This window comes from Jatropha curcas, chromosome 5 (genome assembly GCF_041381405.1).
Source record: "Jatropha curcas cultivar XTBG-Jc1 chromosome 5, XTBG_Jcur_1.0, whole genome shotgun sequence".
In the NCBI taxonomy this organism is placed as follows: Eukaryota; Viridiplantae; Streptophyta; class Magnoliopsida; order Malpighiales; family Euphorbiaceae; genus Jatropha; species Jatropha curcas.
In genome coordinates this window covers 30,277,159-30,302,038 of record NC_143155.1, presented here as the reverse complement: position 1 = coordinate 30,302,038, position 24,880 = coordinate 30,277,159, and the positions used below count along the sequence as shown (strand labels likewise).

At 34.3% G+C, this 24,880-nt stretch overlaps 4 protein-coding genes across 15 annotated transcripts; 1 reads left to right on the top strand and 3 right to left on the bottom strand.

Moving 5' to 3' along the window:
• Positions 1-200: 200 nt before the first annotated feature.
• LOC105643221 (bZIP domain class transcription factor (DUF630 and DUF632)) lies at positions 201-5,073 on the bottom strand. The gene is made up of 4 exons (XM_012228308.4): positions 3,635-5,073; positions 3,330-3,514; positions 2,325-2,548; positions 201-1,289 (listed from the first exon to the last, which is right to left on the bottom strand). The coding sequence occupies exons 1-4, from the start codon at positions 4,866-4,868 to the stop codon at positions 500-502; spliced, it is 2,433 nt and encodes an 810-aa protein (XP_012083698.1). The 5' UTR covers positions 4,869-5,073; the 3' UTR covers positions 201-499.
• A 2,221-nt stretch (positions 5,074-7,294) lies between these two features.
• On the bottom strand, positions 7,295-13,572 carry SBI1 (Leucine carboxyl methyltransferase). 10 transcript variants are annotated; one of them, XR_001047320.4, is made up of 14 exons: positions 13,354-13,568; positions 13,046-13,134; positions 12,797-12,939; positions 11,871-11,918; positions 11,601-11,682; positions 11,338-11,440; positions 10,738-10,858; positions 10,499-10,546; positions 9,875-9,958; positions 9,544-9,608; positions 8,703-8,754; positions 8,519-8,557; positions 7,994-8,184; positions 7,295-7,456 (listed from the first exon to the last, which is right to left on the bottom strand). XR_001047320.4 is itself a non-coding variant. In XM_012228306.4 (13 exons), the coding sequence occupies exons 1-13, from the start codon at positions 13,431-13,433 to the stop codon at positions 8,110-8,112; spliced, it is 1,029 nt and encodes a 342-aa protein (XP_012083696.1). In that variant the 5' UTR covers positions 13,434-13,568; the 3' UTR covers positions 7,706-8,109. The 10 variants fall into 10 exon arrangements, 4 of the variants coding, with proteins under 4 accessions (XP_012083696.1, XP_020538284.1, XP_089577295.1 ...); XR_001047319.4 differs by lacking the exon at positions 7,295-7,456 and adding an exon at positions 7,458-7,641; XR_005179058.2 differs by lacking the exon at positions 7,295-7,456 and having other exon boundaries at positions 7,706-8,184; positions 8,653-8,754; positions 13,354-13,571.
• A 748-nt stretch (positions 13,573-14,320) lies between these two features.
• FUS5 (Proteasome component (PCI) domain protein) lies at positions 14,321-18,687 on the top strand. Of its 3 annotated transcripts, none has more exons than XM_012228303.4 (9): positions 14,321-14,690; positions 14,913-14,988; positions 15,984-16,072; positions 16,274-16,363; positions 16,614-16,658; positions 16,762-16,832; positions 17,308-17,446; positions 17,983-18,071; positions 18,287-18,687. In XM_012228303.4, the coding sequence occupies exons 1-9, from the start codon at positions 14,532-14,534 to the stop codon at positions 18,306-18,308; spliced, it is 780 nt and encodes a 259-aa protein (XP_012083693.1). In that variant the 5' UTR covers positions 14,321-14,531; the 3' UTR covers positions 18,309-18,687. The 3 variants fall into 3 exon arrangements, with proteins under 3 accessions (XP_012083693.1, XP_012083695.1, XP_012083694.1); XM_012228305.4 differs by having other exon boundaries at positions 17,966-18,071; XM_012228304.4 differs by having other exon boundaries at positions 14,322-14,690; positions 17,963-18,071.
• A 1,204-nt stretch (positions 18,688-19,891) lies between these two features.
• On the bottom strand, positions 19,892-20,869 carry LOC105643374 (ethylene-responsive transcription factor 2). The gene has a single exon (XM_012228471.4). The coding sequence runs from the start codon at positions 20,799-20,801 to the stop codon at positions 20,103-20,105; it is 699 nt and encodes a 232-aa protein (XP_012083861.1). The 5' UTR covers positions 20,802-20,869; the 3' UTR covers positions 19,892-20,102.
• Positions 20,870-24,880: the final 4,011 nt, after the last annotated feature.

Sequence of the window (24,880 nt, the reverse complement as noted above, 5' to 3'; positions counted from 1 at the left end):
TTTAAAAAAAAAAAAGGAGAGAGAGAGGTAAGCAATCTCACAATTCCAAAAAGGATTGACTGCTTTTGGCAGGGCAACCAGATCCCACAATATATCAATAATGAATTATCTTCTGGGCCCCAAAAGGAACTGCACTTAAACCCTTCACGACTTCAAGTTATTGAATTTTTAATATAAGGGTACAAGAGAAGAGAAACAAGAAAGTAGAATTCGTATAATTTATTAATCATGCTGAAATTTTTTAAACATCTGATACTGATACAACAATTCAACCAAATTCCTGTACAGAGACAATCCCTTCTCCTTGACCTGAAAAAGGATGACAAAACCGCAAAAAGGCTCCACATATATACATGTCAAAAATCCCCCTCTCCCCCTCCCCCCCCCCCCCCCCCCAAAAAAAAAATAAATGACAATTATCATAAGAGCCACAACCAAAAAAATTCTAGCCCTCGTGAGTTCCAACTTACCTCAAAAATCCAAGAAAAATCAAGTATAATTATTTGATGTCATAGGAACGGTTGCATACCAATTCAAGTGCCTCCATAAATAAGGAAGAAAAGCTGGTCAATGCCTGGAAAACTCCTGGCAATCCTGTCTGAAGATGGTTCAGTGTCATAGCCCTTGTCACTTCCACTGCCTTGGCGTGCCTTAGCATCTCATCTTCCACCTTCCTCTGGCAGGAAGCAAGCTCAGATTTCTTCTCAGCTAGTGGATCCCGAGCATCCAATGCGTGCCCGTTATCAGGTCCCGTATCAGGGAGACCAATGCCAACCATGGAGTATGAGTGATAAAACTTCCTTTCAATGTTTCGAAGAGAAGAAGCCTTCTTCTCCAATTCCTTTGATGCAGATTCAGTTCGTTTTTTGATTTTAAGCTCCTCAGTTTGTTTTCCAGATATCGCATGAACAATGTTAATAAAGCTCTTGATGGCTTCAGAAGCAACTGTATCAGGAACTCGGTCAAGAGCAAGCTTCCACTCATCACAGAAGGCATACACATCAGAGTGTTCCACACTGACATTCACATTGTCATTATTGCTCACAGGAAGAAGGGTGAGTTTGAACCAGCCATGGACAGATCGGATGAAGTCCCGCTGAAACTTTATTAGGTGGCAGAAACTGGAATGCCAGGCAGATACAGCTGACTCAAGATCACGAGTTGCCTGCCTATGCAGTTCAGAAGTTGAGTCACCCTTGGCTGAAAGGTTCACAAGACCTTTAACTTGTTGCACAATGTTGTTCTGAACTTCATGGTACTGGTGCATTGATCTCCACATGTACATGAATCTGCATTAAGTATACTGGATCAGTGAAATGATAACCTAAATGGTTTAATGTACTGTTAAGCAGTTCAAATTATATCACCATTCAAAATGATAAAGACAAGAAAGCTGCTGACACAGAGAGCTGAGTGAGAATGAAGTTCATCTCCAGATTAAAAGTTAAATAAAGATGGAAAACAGTTTGCGCTGGTTCACATCTCCAGTACTCTAAATAAATGCCTACCCAAAAACTAAAGCAATCATTCTTACTTCTTTCTTGATACCTTTTTCTGTACAATTATTATATGCCCCACTTTTTTTTTTTCAAAATAGCCCGACTTCAGTTTATCATTCTACAGGTTGTTTAACACAGCCAAAACTAACAGAGAGAATTGCAGCAGCCTGTTAGCAAACTGATGTTTTCTGTTTGCTAGGCAACTGTAAATTGGTTAAAGTCTCTCATTGACTACCTGATTACAAACATGTTAAAAATAAACCGATAGAAGTTACAAATATGGATCTCACCATTCATTGTGTTGATGTCCAGGACTATTTTTGTGGTGACAAACACATAACACGATCCACCCATACTGAACATCCAAACTTCCTAGAACAGTTATTATGCAATCATCACTATAATACCTAGGCAATTGCCACTATATTGTCACTGCTAACTGGTTTATTATACTGATAATATAAGAATTATCTAGTGTCTACTAAATTTACCACGTCAGAAAACCAGTCTAACAATGAAAAGACAATGGTGGGTCATATAGCAGTTAAGGTCACTACACCTAACTCTCTGCCCATGAATTAAATTTGGCCTCAACAGCAGATCAGATGAAACACAGCCATGGAAAGTCGACGACAATAAGACAGAAGTTGTTTCATACGAGACAAAGCAAGTGGCAAAATAGAGCAGTGCCTATAATGCTTCACCTACCAAAACAAAACGCTGAATGATATAGATAATGGAATTATTTCCATGAAGTTTCTATTACATTCACTATGAAGAAACATAATATCTCATCAGAATTCCATAAAAGAGAAAATGGCATACCCATGACACAGTTCAATCAGCTGAGGGACAAGATCAGTGTCTCTAAGACCAATGATGGCTGTTGAAGTGGTGGAGACAGCTTGGGATGTGACAATTATTAGAGACTGCAACCTCTGTATTGAAGCTTTGGTCTTATCTAGCTTTACTTCATCCTCTCCCTTGTACTCTTGACTCTGTAGTGTAGCCAGTTTCTTCTCATGCGCAATCTTCACACCTTCTCTGGCCTATTAAACATATCAAGCAATTCTTTATAGATGCAAAGCCAGTGGATGTTCAAAATGAAAATACAAATTTGAAACTCAAAGTCCAAATATTATTATTGAAGTCCAATTAGAAACCAGTAGATTAGTATTATTATTATTATTATTTTGAAAGGAGTCCAAATATTATTATTAAAATCCAATTAGAAACCGGTTTTCAGTTATGAATAAAATTTTTGGTTTTATTTGCAGTGCCATAATCTTTCTTTAATTAGACATAGAGAAAAGTGGCATCTATAATTTGAGACTGAAAAGGTGCACGAGTTGGTTGGACCGACCACAAAGGCGGTTCTTGTCATTCTGACAGTTTGTCAAGGGCATTTTAGTCTATCCAGGTGAATAGAAATATAATAGGAACGAAATCAATGGGACACGACACACAACACAAGAACAAGCCAATACAGTGAAACAACAACTCACCAAATCACAATGATACCCATCACAGGATAAAAAGGTAATTCCATATAAAAACTAAAAAGTACTAACATTAACTGGGGGCATTTTCGTCTGAATATTAAGAACAAAAACCACCAACCGTAAATTGGGCACCGCGGTGGACTTACGCTACCATCTCCGACACTATCTAGTGCATATCCTAGTCATTTAACAACACTTTTTTTGTTTATTAGATAAAAAGGTCAAAAAAAAAAAAAAAAAAGGTTCACCCACAGTAAAGATAGTGCCAAAATTTGAAAATTTTGCTCCCTGTAAGGGGAAAAAAAAAAAAAAAGGAAAAAAGAAATACCTTCACTTCCTCATAGAGTTTCTTCTCCCAAGCCAACAACCGTTCCATGGTGGAGCACAGGCTTTTAGGGCCACCCGGCTCGCTGAGCGAACCGGTGTCCAGACGATACTTTACGGCCAATGGCGGTTTCGAAGTCCAACTGGAGCTCAAGTTGCTCAACATACTAGTAGAATGGTACACTGTCTCTGCAAGCAATAAACATGAATTACGTCAATAAAATAAAATTTGATCAAGCTTAATGGAAATAGAATCTGTATCAAAAATCGCTAATTGGCAAACTCGATTAAAAAGCCTAAGAAACGTACTCTTCAATTGCCGGAAACTCCGATCAAGCTGAGCCCGGCCAATCTCGAGCATCTCCGAGACCTGGTCTCCAGCTGCCGCAGCCTTGTCAAAATTCTGCTTAATAGCCTCCACGATTTCTTTTAAATCTTTGTGCCTCACGACCATCTTCATATTGGAGATCTCTCCAGTCCTGAAACTTGCCGATGAACCGGCCTCATCCGACTTCACTTTATTCCCATAAACTGGCTGCTGCTTCAGTGATTCTGCCCGCACAGATGACCCGAAATTCGACCGGGTCCCAATCTCGGATCTGGATTCTCTATCCTCATCTTCCTCCCCTTCTTCCGACGAGCTTGTGGTACTATAATGATCATGATCTTCCCATTCGCTGCACTGTACCTCCTCTCTCTCTGTTTCTTCCTCGACGGTACTATGCTGCTTGTTATTTGTACTAGTGTTAATATGGTGGAGATTGTGCTTCTTATTCTGTAATTGGAAAAAATCATACTCCGATCTCTCCGTTTCAGTCTCGGTCTCATTTTCGGCGTCTTCATCTTCTTCATCTTCTACATCGTCAGTGTCTAAGTGATGTTGCTGCCGTTGTTGGCGATGTTGGTTTTGATTCTGGGCTTTTCGATCAAAGAATTCGGAGTCAGGAGGCGATGGAGGGTAGAAATTCTCCCAATTCCAAACAGAGGAAGCTTGTGAAGGTGTGCTCGAGTACGTTGAATTTGCTTGATAAGCTGTAGGATAATCAAAATTTCCGGCAAAATTGGATTTCTGACTCCGAGGAGACGACGTAAGGCTAGATTCAGAGAGTATATGGGGAAGTTTCCTAGATTTACGGCGGCGATTAGACGCAGAGTTGAGAGTTGGGGCGGACTGAATATGAGGGAGCTTAGAACTCACAATTGTAGGAGAAGGAGAAGGAGAAGGGGAAAACGCAGGTGGCGGTGGATGGAGAGAAGGGGATGTAGAAGGAACAACACGTGGAGGTATAGAATTGGTAGACGAAGGAGGAGGAGGGTTTGGCGGGTGGAGAAAAACGGCAGGGGTTTGCTCAGAAACGGCAAGTGATTCCCCAGCAGCGAAAGAGCAAAGAGCTGAACCCGTAATACGTAGCGAACGACAGTAATCAGCGTGAGCCGCTGCAAGATGGTGGCGCGCGTAGACAGCTTCCTTGATGAGGCGGCGGCGCTCCTTGCACCGCCTCACGGTATCCTCGTTATCCAGCTTCGACGCTGTACAGCCCATCCAGAAAACGACGTAGAGAAAGAGAGGAATGGCGCGTTTTTAGGCGGTGGCGCCCGATTTGAGCTCCCTAGAGAGAGTGTGTGAGTGAGAGAGTGTGTGAGTGAGTGGAGGACTGACTATAGTAGGCTATGTTTGGACTCTTGCATCCCCACCCCCCCCCCACCTGTGCTTGCTTTTCCTTCTTCCTTTTTCCCCTTTTTCTCTCCTATTAACCATAGAATAGAGTCTCACTCTCACTGTTGATATAGAAAGGTCCTTTCTCTCTTTTTAATTTTTTAAATTTTATTTCATAAAGTCATATTGAAATAATTTGTGCCATAATTACATTTTTTATTATTTATTAAAAAAAACTAATTAGTGTTTGTTAGTTCTGTAGGTTAATTAAATAAAGGGTGTAGCAGAAGGTTGCTTTTTGTTGTTGCTGGGGTTTGTACACTTGATAAGGGAGGATCTTTGGATTATTTATGTGGGCCTATGAATTAATTATTCAGTCATCGATGCCTCCAAACTACTTCAAGTGGTTGGATTTATTGTATGTTTGGATTGATAGAAAATATGGGAGAAATGAGAAAGAAAATAAATAAATTCTCTTTTCTAATAAGCCAAAATAACACTGTAGATATAAACTCCTTTCATGATTCAGTAAATACCATAAACAAGTCATGTACACACTTATAAACAAGCAGCTATTACCACTCTTTTCTTTATTTTTAGACTTAATATCTTTTCCTTGTCAGATTAAGTGCCTATTTTCTTGCCTGAATTCACCAAATTGCAATGCTTGTTAGGTGGGTTAGTGTTTCTATAATGAAAAGAAAAGACAGGAGAGAAAACTAAATTAAGATTAACTGATTAAATCTTTAAATGACTATGCAATCACATGAAATCGAATTGGTTAACTATTTAATTCACCAAATCTAATCTATTATGTATTTAAATCTTATATTCTTCGATTTTACAAGGAACTGCTATTATCCCAAAATTTCATAACCCATCTAGTTAAAGAAATTACAAAACAAAAATTATTACTTTGATAGCTCATTCAATCTTTACAAATCATTTTTTCCTGAAAAAAAAAAAAAAATCAATCTTCACAAATCATCAATGAAGTTAATAGCGCGTGTATATATATATATATATATATTTCTTTTTGGTAAATAAGAAGATAAAAGAGAAAATTAAGAATTATATCAGATATATCTAGAATAAGCTGTATCTAGAACATCGAACACAAGCCATGAAGAATTAGCAGGTATATTATTAAAATATTATGGAAATAGATTTATTAAAATACAAAAATTAAACATAGAATAAAGAATAACCATTTATATGATCTTAAAAAATGAAATAAACAAGAAAAATTTAAAAAGCAACAAGAAGCAATTGAAGGGAAATAAGGGCTTGGATATTCCGCAATAAGTGGATCCTTTCAGGAAAAAAAAAAAAAAAAAATCAATGTGGGGTGAAAGGCAGAGATCGAAAAGGGTGAAAGTTTTTTTTTTTTTTTTTTTTTTCTCTTTTTCTTTTCTTTTAATTTTTTCCCCACTTCTGGTAGTCTTCATAAAGATAGTTTTTTCCCCTTCTTTTTGGCTTTGATTTTTCACCGTTAAACTTGACGGTGTAATACATAATTACTTCAATCTCGACTTATGGTAATTTGTAGAGCGCATCAGATTCTTCACGAATTGAAATGTTGCTTTCAAGATATTCTTTAGCTTTATTTTCTTTAGGCATTTTCTCAAAAAGAATTTCTTTTCCTTTTCTTGAATTGGGTGGTCACTGGAAGCAGATGATAATCAAATCCAAGGATAGAAAAAGCCATAGGGACCATGGAGCCTAATCCCTAATTTTCTAAATTGGCTGTAATTTGAATCAAACTTCTTAATATGCGGAATGAAAAAGCCCAAGCCTTTACAAATCAGGCATCAAAGGAGAACAAAAATTTATTAGCACGTCAATGAATTCCAGTTTATTTTCCCTGCTTTTGGTAATTAGAGTGGGAAAATTAAAACTTTTAACTGATAATTGTGGAAACCGGAGACCTTCCCCAAAGAAAAAGAACAATAATAAGACAAAAAAAAAAAAAAAAAAAGCCTCGTACCACAGCCAGGTTTCCAAACTGTAAACGAAGGTCACTTGAAAGCTGCAACCACAAACTGATTTCCCTGAATTTACGTATTACTAATATCCAAGCAGACTACCAAAAAATAAGCATCCGCAGTCCAAGGAAAATGACGGGACTATTTTCTTCGACAAAGCTAAACAAAGTGGACCATTGAGTCCACACCCTAGCCTATCAAATCATACAGTTAATTAGCATTAGACTACCGGATGCATTAGACTTGTCTTAATTCTTATCGATTCTGAGTTTTTACTTGTGGAATCTAAACATAATATAAATTAGGAACACAGTTAAGAGCCTTAAATAAGTAATTAAGAAAACAAAACACTATTAATTAGCCACCTATCTTTATCAGCTTTCGCACTGTTTGGGTGGGTAGGAAGTTAGAATATCATCAATATACATGGTAAAGACATCGTCCTCTTTGCCATGTCTACTTTCCCAAATATGTCAGCATCGACTTGTACTGGAAAAAAAAAAATAATAAATTTTGAATCAAATGTGAAAAGAACACCATTTTGCCTTACAAATTCAGAGATTTGCACTTCACAGTCCAAGCAAACCACATAAAGAGTCAGGATGACACATCGATAGTCGCAGTTTCACGTTGAATTTTGCAACTCTTACCGCTCTCAATGGCATTTTGGTCATCTGGGAAAAATAAATAAAGACCTAAAAAGGGCTTTCAAAGCTCAGAAGATGAGCCAAGGAAGAATAAATTCTAAGGGGGAATACATAGAAAAGCAACCAACTATGCATGTATATTTTCCACACGACATGGACCCCCCCTCCAAAAACAAGCCATTATATTATATATGACACAGTCCGGTGGGTGTAGGGACCCACCACGATTTGTTTTGCCAAACAGCTAGCACAGAAAAGAAAGGATCTGTCTTCTAGAGTCGGACAAACGACGCACACAGATCCAACCACATAAGTCATCAATCCTCATGGAGACTTTTAGTAAAGCCTAACTACTACTAGCTTGAGAGACTCTTCTTACCTGACAACCTCTTAACCTGGTTAACTGGCACGCGTCAGTCATAGGCACTGCCCTGATACTATTTGTTTAACCAAACATGGCAATGAGCAGCCACACTCTGGTGCAGTCTTGGGCTTTCATGGAGATGCTGCTGAAGGGTTGCTGATCACGTGCTGCTGGTGGGTAGGAAAACCGAAATTCCCAAAGAGCCCCTGTTAAAAAGCCACGATGCTGAACGTCAAATGCTTATCTTCTGGGTATCAATCAAACGATAGCATACGCATCTATCCTCATAACAAAGTGACGTGTACATCTCATTGTGTCGTCATCAAGAAAACGGAAAAGCAGAAAGATAGTGGCACCATTCAATTAATAATATATGGCCAGCAACATGGATGGTAGATACTACTAGATGGAGGGTTTCAGTGCGAGGAATAACACTGTATCGTGAATTTTTACTATGATGCAAGTAAATTTGCATGTACAAGGAGGAGAGGATATTTTAGAGTAAATCTGAACTGGAATTGGGCTAAAATATGTACATACCATGGCATCATTTATGGCGCAAGCCACACAGTAGTGCTCCTGAAAAACCGAATTGGGGACAAAAATTAGAACACAACAGCATCAACCATAACAGGCCCATATATCAAAATCAACTATTGTCCTTAACTAATAACCTATAGCACTTTTTACTTTTTTTTGAAGCATGAATGACGAATTAGCTTGCCTGCATCATGTGCCACTCTTCAAACTCATCAAATAATTCCAGCCGTTCAATCCTAATCATGAGAAAAACTTCCGTGAGTAGTTTAGGGATAGAGAGAAAAAGAGAGAGAGAGTGAAGAGAAAAGAAAGGAAAAGCAATGTATTAAAAAACAGAATTCAAAATATTTATTAAAGAAGTGAAAAGGGGAGAACAGCCAAACAAGGAAAGGGCTTTTTCTTCTATCATTCAGCAATCAACATGTCAGAATCTCCAAAAGAAAGCCATTAAGGATTCCTCCTTTCACAAAGGCAGAATCTTAAAAGGCAGTTATTGCACATTTACACTTTGTTGTGATTCCGATCAAGCCTCATCATATGTCTCTTTTATATCTGGACTAACACATGATATGCTTAAAGTTTCTAGTTCCACAAATGCTCTCAAACAGCCAGCAACGCATCTTTTCATATAGGCATAAAGCATAATCAATGGGATGGAACTATAAAAGAGAGACATCTAGGGTTCACATTGTTGAAAATGCATGAGCAACCACTAGCTGCTTCCAAGAACATGAGAATTAAAAAAAAGGCATAAATGCCAAGCTGCTCTTCACCAGATCATCTCTTATATGTGCAGATTATGGTAAAAAAAACCAGAAATGGGTGAATTACAGAAGCAGCGCACAGCACTCTGACAGAATGATGTAATTAACTTATAACTTAATAAATTAATTAGGAAGTAGAATAAACCAAAGTATATTAGATGACAGCCTCTGGCCACCACTGGGTTCAAAAAACGGTATATCAACAGGGAAAAAACAATGAATACTGTATTGATGACTGTCCAATATTTATAAAGTAAATACCTGCGCCTTTCTTGAGCTTCAATAAAATCACTATAAACTCTCAGCATGTCCCATGCAACAACCCTCTAACACCTCATAATGTGCAAGAAAGAAGTCTTTAGAATTTTCATACAAAAAAAAAAATCAGTGAACTAAAAACAGTGAAGGAAATTAAAGAAAGGGAAAAGTTATCCATAAACAAATAAATGAACAAACATTTCAGGTGGAATTCATATTGAGTTCTATATGCTTCCCTAACAAACATTTCTCTTTTTGTTTTTCCTTTTTCTATCAAGGGAAAAACAAGGAAGCCAATTTCATTCCAAGGAAAATTTCCTTGTTTGAGGTATACCTGCCATCCCTGATCAAGAAAAAGTCTTTCCTTTGCAAGCAGAGTTGGTGTATCATAAATTCCCAGTAATGCACAGCCACGACTCTTGAGGACCAAAAGAAGAAGATAAACGCCATAAATTAATTGAGTACATATATATTGATACTAATGACAAAGACAGTGAGCGAGTGACAATTTATACAATTATATGCAGTCAAGATATATAGGGGATGCTTATAGATCCGGGCCCTCATGCAAAGCCTGCCCAGTGAGTAAGCAATAATTTTATGACTATTTGAACAAGGCCCCAGCAAAATTTTGAGATTCTAGTATCTCTCAACCCTATTTTGGCTTGAAGGAAGAGGTTATAATTTTTCAGGTTACTTTTTTCCCTTTACTTTTAGGCTATGATTGATGACTACACTTAAGAAGTATGAGTTTGAGGTTGGAAGAAAAGAAATTAATTCCAAGATTTGGGGCAGAATCAGATCATATAAGACAATTCATTTCATTTTTTCCCCTTCATTTTGAATTTTTTGCATTCCCTACAATTAAAACTGTTGTGGGTTCATGGCCAAAAAGCAATACTGCTGAAATTACTTGAAAGAATTAACTGCTGTAAATCAGAGGGAGAAAGATCCAAACCTCCAAATTTCTAATCATCTGCTGTCCAAAAGCGTCATCAGGGTGGATCTGTAATCGTGAAATGTAAATTATAGAGGCTTTTTTTTTTTTTTTTTTTTTTGGTGGTGGGGGGTGAAGGTTTGTTAAATGAATCATATACAAACATTAATATATAATGAAGCAGAGAAAATCTATGGAAAAAAATGGTTATTAACATGTATATAAACATTAAGTCCAACAGCCTTGACAAAGCATATAACCTGCTCATATAAGAAAAACACAGCAGTTGAAAATGTCCTTGATGCCCAACCAACTATAGCTCGCGTTGAATCTGGATCCAAGTATATTAAAACGCATTCTGCAATTATAAATGTCGGCAATCTGATAACAGTATCAGAACAAAGCAACTTATTGTCCCTTCAGCATGAAGACAAATAACCAGACTCCATAAAGAAAATGATAAGGGAAAAGTCAAAACAAGGAGATGCTTAATCTAGAAAAAAGTCATCTAATGTTGTCAAATTGCAGTACTTCTAGCCCATCGATTAGAACAAATCATTATGAATATATAAACCAGAATTATGAAAACCTAAAAAAATACATATCCAGTTGTAATAAATAATAATCAAAACCCCAGAGAATGATACTTTTCAGCTAAAGAACATAGGACTTCAAAATTTATACATATGAACATATTCTGGCAGACAAATTGAAGTGCATGGTAAGGAACAAATAGTGGATAAAAGACCATCGACTACTACTTAAAGAACATATATTGTATGTGATCTAAAAGTAAAAAAGAAGGGAATTAATGAAATTTAATCAACAAAAAGAAAAGAAAATAGGCTCTGCATACATACCTGGGATCCATATTAGCCAAAGCTATGATATCATCTAGTTTTTGTATATCTCGCAAGTCAACTGGTAGCAGCTTGTAATTATCACCAAGCACTTCTCCTTTCTCTGTAAAGAAAAAAAACTACCAATTAATACAAACTAGAATTGAAACAGAGCTAATTGAACTTTGAAATCATGTTATCAACACACCAAGAAGAGAAACATCTATCAAAACAGAAACAGGTGCCTATGCAACCCAAGTCCATGTGCAATTCAAGCAACTTACCTCGTGAGATTGATGATGTAGCACCAACTTTATCCCTCAACTGACTGTAGGATTCAATAATTGCTGCCTTTTTACTAGTTACCTAAAAAATGCTTCATGTAAGTTGAGAGCAAAGAGCTGAGCCTTAGGCCAGCAAGCATAGATTGGTTAATTATAAGTTTGTTCCACATAGGTTTAAATAGCTGAGAAGGTCAGAACCTCATGCACAAAAACAAGCTAGTACACTGCCGCATAAACTCGAAAGATAGCAATGAAAGTATAAATTCCAACCTCCTTGAAATCCAGCTCCACGTATAAAGATGGTGCTTTTCCCTCATCCTGTCATAGAAAATGTACCATTGCAATTAGCAAACCAAATGTCTGGCAGAAAACTTAAAGATGAAGAAATATCGGATATGATATCAACTCCTTCCCCACTTTCTAACAAGTGTTCCTGATCTCAGTATCATTTTAGGTTCTTGAACTCGTCGAAAATCATTAATAATTTGCATGAATTTCATTACCGTAACTTACTTTTCTATCATACAAATATATTCCTCTGGTTAATTGCAGACTCACAGGTCCTTGGTCTTTTTTTTGTTTATTATTTCCAATACAACATTATTAGCCAGGAATTTATCATCGAGTATCTGAAAGCCCATACTCCTTAGGTTAACTTAGAACATTGGACGTAGATCATTAAGTTCTTTGGTAAAAACCTATGTTCTGCTCCCCTACTCCCCCCCTTCTCCCTCTCTTTGTACCTCATGGAAGTTAAATATCAAGCTTCAAATTTTAAGGTGCCAATAATTTCATGACATGGCTAAGACATTGGAAGCTTTAGAACTTCTGAATGCATAAGACACAATGCACATCAACAAAAACCAAATTCCAATTTGTAGTTCTGAATATGCAACCGCATTATTCGCTTTATTTATACATTCATTTTCATTTACTTTTGAAAATGGCTTACGTATTTTCAAATATAGGTAAAATGATAATTGTTTATGGGGTTTATTAAGAATTTTCACAAAATCCAAAGAAATCAATGTTGTCAACAGGATAACTAATCATTTTGACGGTGCAATATTTAGTCACATAGATGGTACAAATAAAAGCTGAAGCAAACAGGTGGATTTTATGGTAAAAGAACAATGCAGATTCTAGTCTAAATCATAAGCTGAATTTTATCACAAATAAAAGGCAAAGTAATGCACCTGTAACTGAAAGTAAGTTGTATCAAAACCTGCCCCAATCGACAGTATCTGCTTCTTCGTATGACCTTTTTCATCAGCATTCATTTCACAATCAAGAAACTGATATAGAAACTTCCGAAGAGCAGCCCAACGCGCAAAGTAGCCTCAATTACAAAGAAGTAAAGGCATAGAATCAAGTGAAAAATAAGTACTAAGATAACAGAGATTATAATATCAGAAAACATGAAATAATCAGTAATAGAAATATACCGCGGTTGATTATTGGGGATCTCCTCACAGGTCGTCTAACAAATAAATGGATGTAGTCATCCTTCATGTATCCTTTTTTCACACAGGACCTTTTCAAAGTCCATAGTAACATTCAGTATACAATATCGCTGTCACTTATTCCGTATTATCACATAAATAACGATTTTTCCGTCAATTGTATATAATTTTCTTTTTCGTTTTCTAGTTAAACAAACAGCAATAACTATAAAATTAACAAATGAAAGAAGAAAAACTTGAAACTACAATGTTAAGGAAAAGAGAAGATTCGAAGTGAAAGTTATACTCACAATTTACTGGCTGAAGCGTCGTCGTTCGTCGCTTGTATCGCCGGTGTGTTGCTGTGCGAATCTGACACTGGCTTTGCCATCGATAATTGTGGGTTTTGTGACAGAAAGGAACCTCAAACACACGGCGTAATGATTTCCAAATAGCGAACCTGACTGGTGGCTCTAATTAAACTAATTAGATCAAATGGGTATGTCCCGGCATTGATGAATAACAATAATATAAATACCTAAACTATTGTACTACCTCCTAAAATTTTTGGCGCTCTGAAATAAATAAATAATTTATAATTTTAGTTTTTTTTTTCACTTTCCCATAATATTTTTTATAATGATTTATGTGAATAATAATAATGATTGAATTTATTAGACAGCGGATAAAGAAATCTATAATTAATTCCTGAAAATTTTTAATACATTAACCGTTTATTTTATTTTAAAATTTAGTATATAATTTTTAAAATTTTTATGCTTGAAAAAATAAAAAAATTATAGTTAAAATAATCATTTTTAACCCGTGTGAAAAAAAAAATTGAGATTATAATTTTCATATGAATGGAATAAATATTTTTTCCATTATAAACAAATAGAATTAAATACATAAATAAGAAGTTTGTATAATAAAGTTCAATAAAAATTAAATAATTATATTTATTGTAATATAAAAATTTATATTTTAATATTATATAAATAAAAAAATTAAAAAAATATAGTTATATAACAAATATAGTCTATATGCAAAACACATTATAAATTAAAAAAAATAATAATTAATTATAAATATTTTTTATGAATTTAGATAATTATTATATAATGTGCAGTTAGTATTATTAATTTCGCGCATCAAACCTCACAAATAATAAAAAAAAAAAACAAAAATAACTGTAACCCTCTAAAAATAAATTCACAGTAAAAAAACGAAAATCAATTTCCTGAAAAGGACATCCACGTCTTAACTCATCTCATATATAGCTACAAAAAAGAGCAAACCAGGCGTCGATCGGACTGCCCCCTCCTGCCGCCTAAGTTGCTAAATCAAAATAACCCTAACACCTCTCAAATTTCAGAATACCTCTTCCAAGTTTTCTTCACTTTGTCTTCCTCCAATGTACTGAGTCCTTAATTTCCGTAAACCAGTTCAATTTTGTTTAGCCCCGTGCAAGTTGTATCTATCATTGAAGATGGACATCGAACAAAAACAAGCTGAGCTAATCGATCATTTTGTCAAGCAAGCATCGGTTCTTAAAGGCTCTGCTCTCGGTCCTGTTGTTACTGAGGCCACTTCTCACCCCTCCCTCTTCGCCTTCTCTGAGATTCTCTCTGTACCCAGTGTCGCTGAGGTCAGAATCCTAGCAATTTCCGGTTATCTAGTAATTTCATTTGATATTTTTGAGTTCGAATGGAATGACAAGTGATTTATCACTTTCTGTTATTATCGTTGGGGTTGAAAATTTTCCATTGTAGTCAGTTGATTTATTTGATGAAGTTTTGATTGGTTGAGGGTTTAGGTTATTTATAGTTGGTGAAAATTTTTTCGTGTATTGATAAAGGGATTCTTGCAGCTTGAAGGAACTGAAAATTCCCGGTATGTTGACCTGCTTCGGTTGTTTGCGCATGGCACCTGGACTGAGTACAAGAGTAAGCTCAAAGGCTCCTGTTTCTCCGTAGGTTTACGTTACTCTATAGTTTGGGGTCTGGGTAGTTGGTTATCCATTGGGTTCTTTTTTGGTTGATGTAAATGCTCTTGATTATAGGATATTGACATCTGAAAAGCTCTAAGTCTGACTTAATTTTATTAGGCAGCTCATGGTTAGATGCTTCTTTTATACTTTCACGTGACAATACTGTTAGCTGTCGTCTTTTCAAAGGTTTCCAAGATTATCGAGCTGGAACTGTGTTGAATTATTGCTTCCCGATACCCCAGATTTCCTTCCATTTACTGTGATGGGTGGGGTGAAGGCCAATGGCTTTGTGGAAAGCTGGATTTTGAATTTTAATTATTGGTCTCTATGGTGCTTGGGGTATGTTTACAAATTATGATGTTTCTGCATACTGGTTCTTGATATTTAAAATGGCACATGTTGACATTGGCAACAAATTTGCATCCCTTGTCCAGTGGATCATGGTCACTTCTAAGAAACTAATGACCTTTATAGTAACCTTTCTCTGTCTCAGGTGACATCATGCTCTTTACCCTATTCTATCATCCTGAATTAATTTAGAAATATTTTAGACTAAAGATGCTGCTCATGCTAAGTTATATTAGTTTTTTTTGCATTTGAGAGAATGGGAGATGGAATTTTAGATACTCATAGCTATTATTCAGGTGGGTTTTCTATTTCCTTGTTTGAACAATCTTAAAAACTTAAGCGGAAAAAAATAATTGGGGCATAGTTAAAGGCAGGAAATTGCTTCATTATATGGAAAATGGAACAAGAAATCAAATTCTGAAGGATCATGAAGGAAACTCACTATGCATAGTCAGCGGCATTGATATGCACAAGTACCCATTTGTTTTTAATTGCCAGGGATGGTTTGTTTCATTTGGATTACTTTAAGGGCAAAGTCCTAATTTTTCTCTTTCCTTTGAGGCATTATGATGAAATTTGAGAATTAGACACATCTCTTCACAGATAATGCTGGTCATCTTCCGGAACTGGTTCCTGATCAAGTTCTCAAGCTTAAACAACTCACTGTGCTTACACTTGCTGAGATGAACAAGGTATGTTTGCTTGGACTTCTAGGCACTTTCCGTAGTACTAGTTTCATGAATTTATATGATGAGCTTAGTTGATATTTTCAGGTATTATGCACACCAATTTAAATATTAGATGCCAGATGATTTATCTGTCTAATTCACTTAGAATTTTGATAATTCAACTGACCTGTCCCTTGAGCTTGTCATGATGTTATACTGCTCTAGGTTCTACCCTATGATCAACTAATGCAAGAGCTAGATGTTACAAATGTTCGTGAACTCGAGGACTTTCTGATTAACGAATGCATGTATGCGGTATGTTTCTTGCAACTAGATTATTCTTGCCTCTTTTTTGGTAGGATATTTTTTTAAATATAAGAGAAAAAAGTGTAAATTTACAAGTCAAAGAGATGTTGAGTTGAACTTGTTATCTGACTCCTTTTCCAGAAATTTATTGTGAAACTTCACTTAATTTGATAGAATTTGTACTGCTATACTGTTGGGAAAAATATCAACAAGAATATGCTAATTGTTGCAATTTCTTTTCCCACTAATGTTATTCTAGGGAATAGTTAGAGGCAAGTTGGATCAGTTGCGAAGGTGCTTTGAGGTCTGTGGATCCTGTGATTTCTTTGACTTCAAGATGTTGCTGTTTTCATATCCCCTCCTCCTTTGAGCGTGTTGAAACTTTTCTAGTATTTTGTGAGATACAGGTCCAATTTGCAGCTGGGAGGGATCTCAGACCTGGGCAACTGGGAAATATGTTACAAACGCTATCAAGCTGGTAAATCTTTGGTTCAAGTATTATCTTTATATTTTCTCTTAACTTGGTTTGTTCTATACCTACTTGCACATAACTGCCTATTGTAGGTCGAACTTGTTGCATCTATATATGTTCTTCACTATTGTCTTTAGACCATTATGGTTATCCACCCTTGATTGCATGATAAAAAGACCCCTTAAAATCTTTAGGCTAATTATTTGTCTCTCCTTTGTAATTGTAAGGTTTTCTTAAATCAGGCTGATTAGTTCAAGTTAATTGGTAGTCTTGTGATCTAGTATATTGTAGCTTTTTTACTGTAGATCTTTATGCACTATTAATAGATTGTACACACTGATAATGTGACTTGCATTTTGGTCTACTGCCTGTTTTGGTTATCTTGCCTTGTTGTTAATTTATTTAATTCTGAACTTTCTTATTTATATTCAACTTCTGGTGTCAGTGTTATCTTTTTAACTTTGGAACTATGGATATCTAGGTTGGCTACATCAGATAATCTACTTGTCTCGATTCAAGAGAAGATAAAATGGGCTGATACTATGAGTGAGTTGGACAAGAAGCACAGGAAGGATGTGGAAGATAGGGTAGAAGAAGTAAAGAAGTCCCTTTCCCTCAAGGTCAGTTGATTCCATCTTAAATTTAATTTATTTGACAACCAACATTCATGCACTATATTGTTTGTATTTTTCATTCTTTTTTTTTTTTTTTTTTGGTTGGGGGGGGGGGGGGGGGAGGTGGGGGCTTGGGAGGTTGAGGAATGAGTGTTGATGGGTCAAGTTTCAGGCAGAGAGAGAGAGAGAGAGAGAGAGTAATTTAAATACTTCTGCCGACATATTCATCCACTAATGAATTAGATTAGCTACTGGAAAGATAAAATAAATAGTTACATATTCTTTTTCCTCCTCCTCCTCCTCCTCCTCCTCCTCCTCCTCCTCCTCTCTCTCTCTCTCTCTCTCTCTCCCACTCCCCAAAAATTCCCCTGCCTTGTGGGCGGGCCAATGGGGCCCCTTCTCCCAAAAGCTATAAGCCCACTTTCAAATCTTTGCGCCTGCTAGTTTTGGTCATATATGAAAAAGTTTTTGTTCAGTTTCTGGGATATTTCGGGTCGATGTGTCTTACTTACGTTGTGGCAGAAGTTACACACTGTAAGCAGGCCGACGTTGACTTCAGAGGGCATGAGGAGATCTATTCTGAACCTGGTGGAGTGATGGATTATGAGGAAGACCGAAGCCGGCCTAAAAGGTATTTGGATACCACTTTCTTTCTCTTGTTCTTTCCATAATATTAAGATTCTGCACTGGGAAATGCGATGTTGAATCTTTGATCTTGCATAGCATGTATGTTTGTTTTTCTTTGAATTTCCATTGCAACGGAGGAATCACGTGTTTTGTTTTATTTATTTGGATTATTATTGGAACTTTTTTACTGTTTGATTGGTTGGTTTTGAAAAATTGCAGGAGGCGGCATCCAATATCTTGAAGGTATAGATAGATCAAGAAACTTATGTGATAGGGTGTTTTGAAGCTACATGCCAGATTTTCATTGATGGCATTCCAGCAGCAAATGATTTGTGCATTGGGGACCTCTGTCAGCGAAGTTTTCATTGTCAACTTAATTTATATTGGAAAACCCTTACCTTGTTTTAATCCTACTGTTGTTCACATTGAGTTGGAAAGAACGGATCCGAGGTTTGGTGGTGCGGCTGAAATTTTAGAGTAGAAGCTCAATGTTATGATTCTTATCTTTTTGCTTTTTGATGATTGCCTTCAATTTGCCACAAAAAAACAGTGCATATTATGTATTTTAGCGGCTTCATACACATGAAAGGTCAATAGATCTGTGGTTGAAAGTTTTTTGACTGCCTGATGTGGTGGTAACGTTGTTTCCTTGCATGTATCTGAAATCTGCTGATCACCAAAATTTAGCATTAGAATCCGGTGGTGTTGAATCAAATCTTGATCTGAAACTCAAAAATCTAAAGATGATGCTTTGATCTGCCTTTTACAATTGTGGGACTAGACCTTAGATGCTACAGAAGTCCCCTAGTCTAATTGAGGGAGCTTTAGGAATAACATGTTTTGAAGTTTGAACTTAGTACCTAAACTCCATTGGAATAAAGAAATTCATGCAATGTGAAAGCAACTAAATTGCATTACGGTTTTAGCAAACATAGCATCAGAACAAATTTATTTTGGATTATTGAAAAACTAGAAAGGTGTTAATTGATTAGTGAAATTGTTATTGAATACACAATTAAAATGGACATCTTGGATGCTTTTTTTTTTTTTTTTTTTTTTTTTCTGAAAAGAACGTAAAATGGTAGATTGTATATATTTGAAAGGCTCTGTCATTTTCAGAGCGACGGGGAACCATTGGACATTTGAAATTAAAAGTGCGTGTAAAATTACCTAGGGCCCAAATGACTTACTGTTGTTGACAAGTGGGCTTTTTGTGTGGACGGTCCAAATACATGTGCCCGATAATTCTTCAGTTATGTTTTTATAAATGTCAAATATGGGAAAGGAAGAAAATAATAAGGAAATATTACTATTTTTTGTTTAAAAAGGAAATGATAATTTAAAAAAAAAAAAAAGTAAAATGAATGTTATTTTTCTTTTAAAATATTCATTTTATTTTTCTCAAAAGATAATTTTATGTTGCCGCGAGTAAACGAAGGATTTTATATGCATGCTGTTATGAGAACAAGACTTTTCGTGTAGATGACTGAAAGTAGATTGTCGTTTTGAAGTGGCGAAGGGCATGTAGTTGGAAAACAAAGGGAGTTTTTTTGAAACATTATAAATTGTTAATAAAAATAATAGTAAAATCATGGGAATAAGAATATAATACTAACAAAAATTTACATAATTATTAATCATATTTTTTTTTTGAAATTATTAAATTCACAAATTAATTTATATTAAAAAATCTTTTTATAATTGATAAATTTAGTCAAATAATAAATAACTCAATTCAAATTAAACTGTTTAGTTTTGAAACTCATCAAAATAAATATAAAATGAAATCTAAATTAAGATTATTCGAGTTCAATACACAATATATATTTCTAAATGATATATAATATAGATAGCTAAAAACTTTCATTTCTTTCCAATACAAAATTATTATCTAATTATTAATTAATAAGAGAGACCAAAACAGCTAAATCTACCGAACTCTGTCGGCAACTTTCAAACCGATTTTCCCAAGCCACAGTTGGGTGTATTTACTTTCTCTAAAAACTAAAATCAGAAAAAGAAAAAACAAAACATTTCATTTTCTCCGCTTAGGTGATCCATCTTCAGACGATGTAGATTCCATTTCCGAGGATCGCCGCTTAGGGCTCACTCTAACCGGAGGCTGGTAATCAGCAGAGCCGATCAGGTGAGGAAAATTAAGCTTAGCTTTAGAACCACGCATCTTAAATGCAGCTTGGTCATAAGCAAGAGCCGCATCCTCAGGTGTCTCGTAAGTTCCTAGCCATATCCTAGCTCCATTTTTCTTAGGGTCTCTAATCTCCGCAGCATATTTTCCCCATGGTCTTCTCCTTACTCCTCTATATTGCCATCCTTTACAATCTGAGTTGTTCTTACGCGCCGCCGCAACTTTTGGAATACTGACCTCAGGCTCAGAAACAACCTCTGGTTCTGGACTAGCGATCACATCATAAAGTTCCGCCTCTTTAGCAGCAAGCGCCGTGGAATCAAATTGATTTACCGGATTCCACGAAAAGCTCCATTCATTATCAGCTAAAGCATTGCAAATGCTCATCTCATAAGGATCGTTAACTAATTTGGAAGGTAAATGATTGCAGGTATCAGTTGAATGAGGACTACTAGAGAAGCTCGATTCCTCACTGGAATTAAACTCTGGAATACTCGCTAAGGTCTGGAAATCATCGTTAAGAAGAAACTGTTGAATTGACTCCAGAAAAGCCATGTCGTCAAACTCTGAGGTACTTTCCCTCCACATTTTCTTTTAGAAAAAGAACTTTCTATTTCTCTCTGTGGATTTGGATTTTGGACTCTGGACTGTGATGGTTGATTATGACTCTCTCTCTCTCTCTCTCTATATATATATATAGATATAAGCCTTCTGGAAAAGAAAAGGTTCCACTGTTCTTTCCAGGAAGATGCATAATTGGGAACTTATTTTCACGTGTGATCGGTTTATTTTTTATTAATTTTCTTTTATCAGTTGCGGTTGTTGGATTAAGAGGGCTCCATGTGTTTTAGCAGACAAATCTGTAAATTAATCAGATATAATTCTAACTGTCACCTGAAATAGGTCAAATAAATTAATTCAAATAATTGTGTAATAATAATTAATCTATAGTGCACGATTAACATGAGTATGAATATATATATAAGAGAGCGAGAGTTGTTTTTTATTTATTGAAATAATTAATTAGCGAATGGAACAAAAGAGAGTTCTTTTTCCAATAATTTATATTAAAGTGTTGATGCACGTCATGATATTATTCTTCGTAACCATATATGCGTTGTCAAGAGAGCATGAAGAAGGGAGTGTTTTTTTTTTTTTTTTTTTTTTTTTTAAATCATATATTCCTTTTGCAAATCTTTGGTAGGGTGATAAGAAAATTATGAGAAGGAATATAATTGTTGCTTTAGATCATAGGCCTATATAAACTATAGAGAGTTTATTTTAATTAAGTATTAATTTATATTTTAGTTCATTTAAGAGTTTATGGGAAGGAGCTTTCTTTTATACTTTAGTTCATTTACTAGCTCATGCATAAGTGTAAATAAATATTTTTCAAGTAATAATAAAGTACAAATCTCAAAACTCAATAATCTCTTTTATACTTTATATTTCCATGTGTAAGACATGTAAGGATTTGTTCATAGTTTAAGTTAAAAATTTATGTGAACTATAATTTAATCAAAACTTTTTATTGATATTTATAAATTAAATATTACTAAAGTTAAAAAAATTTTATTTTAAATTTGGAAAAATGTTAACAAATATCACTAATATCTGAATTTCTAGAAATTTCTAGAGAGAAAATTTTTAAAAATATCATAATATAATAATTTCTCCTTAAATTTGAATCAACGTAAGTGTTCATATTTCAAATATAATATAAATACGATGTGCTTAATTTTGATATTTATTTATTTATTTTGAAACAAAAGATTGGGAGATTACAATCTAGTTTGATCCTCATTAGTCATTTGGTCAAAATGGGAGGAATGTGTTTTTTCTTATTTTATTTGATATAGTTTACTGTGAATTGAATTTGAATTTCCCTATGCTTACCTAAGAGCACGTGTAATGCGTGTAGCTTTGCTTCCTCATTTCTAGGAAATTTGCTTCTGCTGCAGCAAAAGACACCACTCCACACCAGGAAAAAAAAAAAAAAAATAGTATTGTTACTGCTGTCTTATTGCATGTGAGCCCGTGACACTTTTATATTTTTATTTTCGAAAAATAAGCAAATAAAATAATTTTTATAATATGTATATATATATATTTTTTTTTTCTCCATTTAAAAAAACAAAATCATTTCTTTCATAATATAATACTTGAACATCTGGATTTGGCTTAAAGGAACTTTTAAGTGGTTCAGGGAACTTGAACATTTTCGTGTTTTAACATTTTTTTCCGTGCAATTTTCCCTTCGATCTGTTTTAGGTTTTAACGCTCTTCCGTAGTTCTCATAATTATTTATTGCTTTCCAAAAACCATTGCTCCTCGTTTTAAAATATAAATAATTTTGTTGGAATTGTTTTACTTTAAAAATATAAAACGGTTTGAGTGTTTATATTACATGCAATAAATATTTTTATAAATTTTTTTTATCAATAAAAATTTCTTTTATTATTAAAATTTAAAAAAATTTAACATAATCAAACATTTAAACTCGAGCCATCATAATCCGCTCATCTTAGCTCGAAATGCTAAATAAAAAAATCGGTTAGAACTATACATCAACTCGAAAGAGCAGCACGTAGACAGCAAGGGATTGGGCGAAAAGGGCGGTGTTTGGATGTCAGTAGGGACCGCCTTTTTTGAAATTTATTTCAAATGCTTAAAACATGAACGCGAAACTGTTTGCTTTCTTCCTTTTCTTTATATGGTTTTTCAGTTTCACCCTCTCCTTATGTCGCTTTGGTCCGATCTAGTTGTCGTTTCTTTTGGTTAAGACATCAGTTTTGAGTTTTCTTGCTCCCACGTACATGGATAATAACTAATATTTATTTTTTTTTCATTTTTAAATTTATTTTTTTTAACTGGAAAGTCAAAAATACTTATCTGAAATATTAAATATTTTAATAGTTGTTAGCAGATAGATGTTAGTGGTTAACTGTTAGCTGTTCTATAAAAACAGTTATTTGATTGGCAATAAATTTAAAATGATAAAAAAGGATATTAAAATATTCACCTAGAATTTTCAATTAAAAATTGATTATAAAAAAATAATTACACTATATCTAAATTTTCAAAATTTCAGGGAGCAAAAATTGAAAAGTTCACTATTTTATAAATAAAATGAAAATTTTTTTAATATTCTAGGGAATCAACATTTTTAACTTTTAATATTTATTTGAGTTTAAATATAAATATATATATTTTTTTCTTTTACTATCAAATATAAATAAGCCAAATATAAAGATAATAAAATACGTAATGTGATAATAAAAAGATTTTATATTAATTAAGGATAAAGGTAATGTTGCAAAAAAAAAAGTAAAAAAAAAAAAGAATCGCTAAATGTTAGGTAAGATAATATTTTAGAAAGCATTCCATAAATCTCTAAGAGTTGCTATGTATATCAAATTACCGAACATATTAATTTAAATAAATAATATTTTGACTAATTCAAAACACTAAATGCTACTCTAAATATTACTCTCCAACACGCCCTCAATTCCAAAACTAGCTTTACAACAACTCCCATTTTAACGCTTAAATCCTTTTTTCACTTTTGGCCGCGTCTCTCAAATCTAGCTGTCGGAGTTCTTGTCATTGACGAGCTCAATTCCATTGTGTTATTATTTTGGATTCTTCTGCAACTAAATATTTTGTTTTATTTTCTTTTCTTTTCCTTTTTCTGAAGCCACATAAAAATTATACAGCCATGATGCAGGAGAATACATATCTGTTTCTTAAATAAAAAACAATTTATGATAATATGTAGAATATATATATTTTTTAAAATTCCAAGGAAGAAGATTGAATTTGATTCTCCTTTTATTGTGTATTCAAAGTAGATCTTGTCTGCTTTGCTTCACACGTTATTATATAGCACAGGTATGTAATGATATTATATTCTTCTATACATTAAATTTGAATGCTCCATTCGAATAGCATAAAATTCGGGAGCATATTGTATTTAAGCTCCAAGAATCTTAAAATACTTAAAGGAACATGGGCTGGAAATTTATAAATAAATAAATATATATATATATATATATATAACCTGCAATGGTAAATTGATAATCTAAATTTTGTTTTCCAACACACGTTCCTTCGATTCTTTCAAGATTCTCTGAGTTCACCGTCCAGCTTCCTTACTTATATACTAGTAATTTTAGATTCTTTAAGTAGTGGGGCTATTTGCGTCATTCAATTATTTGAATGATAATGTTTAATTGTTTCCTTTATATTATTGGAAATATCATTAAATTCAGACATTTATTCGTGCATTTTTCATTTGTATCATTGAATATTAAGTATATTAAATGTAATTAATCTTTTATAAAAATAAGTTTATTAGCTACCAATAATGCATGTATGGGTTAGAATGACAAATGATCCCAAGTACCATAGTTGGATTTTAGAATTGTAATTTTATCTTTTTTTTTTTTTTTTTTTGGTTGGTTGTAAGAAGTTGAGCTTTTATCCCATTATTTTTAAAACTTTTTTATTTTAAATATAATGTAGGGTAATAAATCATTACTTGCACTGCATATGTAAAAATTTTCTTTATTTATTAGAATTTTTTTTTTTTTTTGAAATTTGGTACATCCATTTCAAAACCTAGTTTCAGTATTGGAGTTGATGTTGAAAATTCTTAAGAAGCATTT